At 51.4% G+C, this 6,235-nt stretch overlaps 1 protein-coding gene across 1 annotated transcript in view; it reads right to left on the bottom strand.

Annotated features, from left to right (window-relative positions):
• Positions 1-3,212: 3,212 nt before the first annotated feature.
• The window catches only part of LOC309573539 (GDNF family receptor alpha-4), a gene marked incomplete at both ends in the record, with an annotated part of 63,861 nt that continues 60,838 nt past the window's right edge, over positions 3,213-6,235 (bottom strand). Inside the window, 3 exons of the mRNA XM_082282581.1 lie at positions 3,213-3,359; positions 5,522-5,679; positions 5,891-6,025. Of these exons, the coding sequence (XP_082138707.1) occupies positions 3,213-3,359; positions 5,522-5,679; positions 5,891-6,025 (440 nt within the window). The remainder of the gene's footprint in view (positions 3,360-5,521; positions 5,680-5,890; positions 6,026-6,235) is intronic.

Here is a 6,235-nt window from a genome sequence, read left to right as displayed (position 1 = left end):
AAAAGTCATCCTTTTTTGCAAAGTTTGATTCATGAACAGGCTTGGAGGGAGAATCAACATTAAATACTGGTAAAAAGGGTGAAATAATCAGAAAAAAGCCATGAAAGTTTGGGGATAAATTTTTTTTTGTTCATTCCCAGCCCCCAACTCTTTCCTATTGGGTGAGAGGCTCCTTGCTCTGTGCCTCATTCACTTCCTTCCACAGCATCCCTGAACCATGGGGAACCCCCAGGAGGGCAGGACCTGGCCTGGGACAGGGCTTGAAGGATGGGACACGGGAACTGAGGGTCTTGTTGGGCTCTGATGCGTAGAGACAACTAACATCTACAGAGTCTGGAAAGTAAGATACCCCTGGAAACGTCCAAGGCCAGGTTGGATGGGGCTTGGAAAAACCTGGGCTAATGGAAGGTGTCCCTGTCCATGGCAGGGGGGCTGGAACGAGATGAGCTTTAACCCAACCCCTTTCATGATTCTGTGATATAAATCCAGGGGAGATGGTGATGTCTCTCACTGAAATTGTTACAATAGGTGCTGATGTGGGACATGGTACTGGCACTAGGAAACCTCTGGAGGTTTCCTCCATCCCATCCAGTCCTTCAGTAGGATTCTCCACACCTTTTTTTTACAGCACACCAGTCTGAAGGGAGAGGTGAGGTGGGGCCACCAGGCATCCTGACCACACAGAAAAACTCCTTCTCTGCTGAATGAGAAGGAGATGGCGAAGTGGCACTTCAGCATCACTGACATATAAGAGACACAGGAGTGGGTGCTCCTGGAAAGCAGCTGACACTTGTGTCCCCATCCTGTGCAGACACTCAGCCTGTGCATGATTAAAAGCTGGTGGAGACTGGCTTGATGGGGCCAGACGTGTGGGAAAGCAGGGCATGACTACAGGACCTGAAAGGGGCAGAAGAACGCGATTCCCAGCATGACCTCGTGGTGTTGAGGTAGTTCCTTGCCTCTGCAGGGCTGAGCAATCAGGGTTTCATCCCTCTCCCACCTGCAGCTCAGAGGACACAAGTTTCGCAGAGTTGCAGGCAGTAGTTGTGTCACTTGGTCCCTCAGAAGACACTGATGTCCTGGATAAAGGGGAGATGTTCACAGCAACTCCGTGCTCGTATATGGGCACTTTGAGAGGACTTTCCTGCCTGTAGCTCTCCCTCTTTGTCTGCTTTCCTGATCTGAGTGAGCCCCTTGGCCATGAAGTCCTCACATACAACTTTTAGCTGGGGGTGTGGCTTGTCACCCTGCATACAAGCCTTGGAACTTGGTGTGTTCCTTCACACAACCTTGGATCAGGAAAACCGGGTGCTACAGCCCTGAGGACCTCAAGGAGCAGCACTTTGGACAGGATGCAGCAGGAGGATTTCTGTTCGTGTCAGACACATCCACAGGTGTTCAACTGAAAGCTAGAGAGGTTTCTTGTTGGAACAAAAGCCATGGAAGTTGCTGCAGTTTCTCAGCAAAATCTGAAGCAATAAACAATGGGAGAAGTTTTGCAGGAAATGGGAATAAAAAGCAATGGACTTCGCTGTGTCAGATGCTTCCTTCCTAAGCCTTTCCATGCATTCAAATGCCAAGGAATTAATGATATTTATTGGAGGAGCACAAACCAAGGAATAAATGGACTACTGCAAAGGCCAGGCCTAAAAACACTCAGGGGGATTTTGGGGCTATTGCTCTTCCTCCCATGGCACTCAGCCTGGGTAAGCACTAATCCTGGGAAACCTTCTCACTCTTCCTTACCTGGCTTAACACAGTAAAGGGGTTCAGCCCACCAAGAGGGCACTAGGACTCCTCAGCTCACCTCCTCGAGGAAAGACCCTGGGATGCTCAGGTAGTCCAAGGTCACACATCTGCCTCCCTGTGCCCCAAGACACCAGACAGATTATTTGTCTTCACCTTCCTGCCCTGGGCTCGGGTTGCAGCTCAGTGGAAAGGGTCACTTTGCTTAAATGACATCTTGACTGAAAAAACAGAACCTGCAAGAGGCAAAGCCCTTTACCTGCTCACCTGGACACAGGTGGTTGCCTCAGCCAGTTCTTCTAGGAGAGCAAACTGTAACAATCCAATCCCCACCCATGATATAATTCATGACTTGGCCTTTCTTGGCTGGATATTTCTCTCTTCAGGGTGGTATCCAGCAAACCTCTCCTATCCTATCTCTGCCTAGGAAAACTAATGAAATCCCTTGGCTGAAGACCTTCTGCCTATGAGACCAGTGGATGAACAGGTAGCATGTGAGAGTGGGATGTGTTGGGCTCACTTCAAATCCTGCCCACGGGCTGATGGAGAAAGGGTCAATGGAGTGGGACAATATTGGTCTCTGGTTGTTTGGGTGTGACAAAAGCTGCCCCAAACACTGTACAAGACCAGCGGATAGAGATGCTTGGGTTGGGACACCAAAAATTCAGCCGTAAACAAAATGGAACACACATGTTTCCTCCTGAATACCATCAATACAGGACACAGGTTTCCCTAAGAAGGAGGGCCCGAGGGGCAGGTGACAGCTGGGACATGGATGCTGGTTGCACTCTGGCCATGGTTGTGAGAGGGTGGATAATCCCTGCCAGGCAGTTCAGAGCATGGTTACTTGGACTTCCCCAGAGGTGCTTCAGGCTCCTCTCCAGTGAACAAAACCAACCACCTTCTCACCAGTGCTCTGGTTGCCTCAGTCTGAAGGAACCAGATGGGTTGTCCTTCAGGTCCTGAGCAACCCTGGAGACAGTCTGAACTCCACATCACTTGACATGTCCTGTCAAGAGCCCCTCAATGTGAGTCAGGGCTTCAGGAAACCTCCTGGCAGGTCATCCATTCATCCATCCATCAAAAGTCTTTCCCCTCTTGGCTGGGGCAGGAAAAAGCATCTCCTTTGCAGCTCTCATTTCTTGGATCAACTCTCTCCTTCCTCTTTTCCAAGGGAATTGTCCATGCCTCCAACTCTATCCTAGAGAGCTGGAGAAACAACAACCAAGCTGTGGTGTGGAAAGGTGGCCAGGACCAAGAATGAGCCGGCTGTCAACAATGCTGATCATATAAAATCAAATGAACTGGCAGACAGATGAGGAAGAGGAAGGGATGCCCAAACACTCACCTCACCTTCCCTTCCCCTCCCTTCTCCCTGCCCTCCTCCTGAAAAAGTTACTGGCCTGGTTGTTCAGTAAAGAAACCAACACAAATTGAGTCTCTGCCTGGTGTGTGCCTGCCCTGCCTCACATCACAGGGAGGCTCAGCACAGCAGGAGCGATGAGAAGCCACATCTGCAGCAGAGAGGCTGCCCAGCAGGAAGCGGCTGCTGGGCTGGAGGTCCCTGAGGACAAACGAGTGGAGCCACGCAGGAGCCTCTCCTCTCCAGCCACCTGAAAGAGAAAGAAGACAGCGTGGGGTGAGAGGTGTAGCTGATCACGGAGTCATGCAATGGTTTAGGTTAGAAGAGACCATAAAGACCATCCAATTCCAACCTTCCACAGAGCAGGTTGCTCCAAGCCCCATCCAACCTGGCCTGGAACAGCTTCCCAGGGCAGCCACAGCTTCTCTGGGCACCCTGTGCCAGGGCCTCATCACCCTCACAGCCAGGAATTCCTTCCCAATATCCCATCTAGACCTGTCCTCTGGCACTGGGAAGCCATTCCCTGTGTCCTGTCATTCCAGGCCCTTATCCAAAGTCCCTCTCCAGCTCTCTTGGAGCCCCTTTAGGCACTGGAAGGCCACAATTAGGTCACCCTGAAGCTTCTCCAGGCTGAACAATCCCAATTCTCTGTTTTCACTCATAGGAGAGGGGCTCTATCTCCAATCAAATTGGTGGCCCTCCTTGGTGCCTCGGAGGATTTGGGGCTCAGGGGCTGTGCAGCCCCAAGTGTGTGCATGTGCAGAGGGGCCAGGGCTGATTTCAGCACCCAGACTCTGGCCTGGAGGTCAGCGCAGCTCTTCAGGAGATGTTGGTGAAGGTGGTGTCACAGCAGAGCCATTTGTGGGCACAGAATTTGTTTGGACACTGGTTGAGGTGAGTGTCAGTGACACCACTGAGTGAGGTGGGTGCCTGGATGCCCACTCAGGTCAGTGCGATCCAGGTATCTTATGGAGCCACTGCTGGCCAGTGGCTTAACCTGGTGGCCTTAAAGGTGGAGATTTCCCTGGGTGTTGAATATACCTCCATGGTGCTGGGAGACATTTCAACAGCTTTCTCCCTCACATCCAGAGGTGAATGGGATCTGGATGTGAAGTTAAGTCCAAAGTCAAGACCCAAATCTCTGGTTTCTCTTGCAGTGTCAGCAGGGATCATGCTCCAGCAGCACTCACACCTCAGTGGAGGGATGTGCTGCTGCCATGAGGAGGTTGGAGATGCAGTAGGGCCATCCCTTACTGCAGCTGCTTTTTCCAGCTTCCCACTTGCTGTTGGGAATACTGTCCTGGCCACAGATGGTTCACAGCTTCTCCATCACTTCTGGGACGAAGTTCTCCATGCTAGATCTGGACCTGAGGCCACTGCTTGGATTTCTCTAAGGTCTGGGGAGCAGAGACTTGAGGCAAATCCTCCAGATTTCTTGGGTCCCAAGCTTACGGCCTGGTGAAGGTATCCCTGTGCTCTGCAGCAGTGCCACCAGTGCCCTGGAGAGCAGTGAGGGAACCTGAGGCCACTTTTCTCCACCTCCCAACCTGCTGCTCTGTGAAAACAGGGTGGGGAGAGGTGAATCCGGTATTTTCCCAGCAAAAGAAACAGTGATAAGCCTTAAAATAACCTGCATTTGGAAGCTCTCTGAAGGTATCAGCCAGCCCCGTGCAAAGCCCACGTTCAGTCCTTGGAGTCTAGTTAAAACTGACAGCTTCTGTAACCTGAATGTTCCGCAAATGAGGGTCACTGTTAATTATTCAATAGTAAAATAATTGAATCTGAAAATTAGTCTGGTGGGTGGCAAGTCAAGGTCATTTTGTTTTATTTAAAAATAAAATATTTAATGCCTTTCACAGCCATCATCAGTAAATGAACCTGTTATTTGTTTGAAAATAATTTCAATTTAATATTATTTTTATAGTAATAATTTGCTGATGAACAGAATCTTTCCTTTCAAATTTTCCAAAGCTTCGCAAACCTTAGTTAAACCGCTGCATTATGACCTCTAGAATCCTCCTCCAACAAGGGAGGAACTCATGGCCTGGGAAGCCAAAATGCTTGTCTGAAGCTGAAGTGATGCTCTGAAGGAGGGTGAGGAGCCAAGCCACTGGTCCTGGCTGAAAACCCCATGGATTTCCCAGTACTTCTAAATGAACCATAGCTCTCAATAATGGGAAGGGAAGGGAAGGGAAGGGAAGGGAAGGGAAGGGAAGGGAAGGGAAGGGAAGGGAAGGGAAGGGAAGGGCAAGGCAGGGCAAGGGTAGATCAGGCCTCCAGGAGGGGGAGGGTTGGTTGGCTGTCTGCATGTGACTGAAATGACACAGGTGGAAGAAGGAGCTGAGGTAAGGAGGCTGCAGGAGACACAGACATGGCCAATCATCTCTCCGGGCCAGGCCCGCCCTCTCCTACCTTGGTGGGCTGGAGGTGCTCAAAGTTGTTCTCTCTGAGGGTTGCCACAGCTCTGTTGGCATTTCGCTCCTGCTTGTACATCTGTGTGGTGGGGGGGATGGACGGGGCCACAGCTGTGTTCAGGTGAGTCCCGTTGCCAAAGGCCTGAATGGCGTTTTCTTTGTGTGGGAAAGAGAGGGAGAAAAGGATTGTCAGGGCAGGGGGAAGCATCCCCTTCCCAGCCTCTTTCTCTGCATCACCCAAATGGATGCCTGAGGCTCTTCGGTAACACGGAGCTGGACACCGACAGACCCTAGAGGACCATGGCATCTCCATGCCCCCATCCACAAGAAGCCTCACCAGCATGCAGCAGTGCCTACAGACACTTACGGAGACACATGTTGTTGGTGAAGAGGTGCAGGAAGCTCTCACACTCTTCCTGCCGGTTCCCGCTGGCGTTGCAGGTGCACCAGGGAGCTATGCTGGACGTTGAGTTGTCGATGTAGTTGGGGGTGATGGGGCTGCCTGCCGGGACCGACGGACAAGCGTTACCGCAGGGCTGGAACTTTGGGAAGGGTTGGTGACATCCCTTTGTGCTGCTCTCCTGGGATACTCTGCCTCAGCCGAGCCCCTCCATGACAGCAGCAAAACCCTTCCAGTGCTGATGTCATGGGTCTGGTTTGCTCCCAGAGAGAAGAGGAGCAGTCACAACCCTTTTGGTCATACCAGCACCAC

Source organism: Coloeus monedula (genome assembly GCF_965178545.1).
Source record: "Coloeus monedula genome assembly, chromosome: 5".
Classification (NCBI taxonomy): Eukaryota; Metazoa; Chordata; class Aves; order Passeriformes; family Corvidae; genus Coloeus; species Coloeus monedula.
This window is presented reverse-complemented; position numbering and strand designations above follow the sequence as displayed.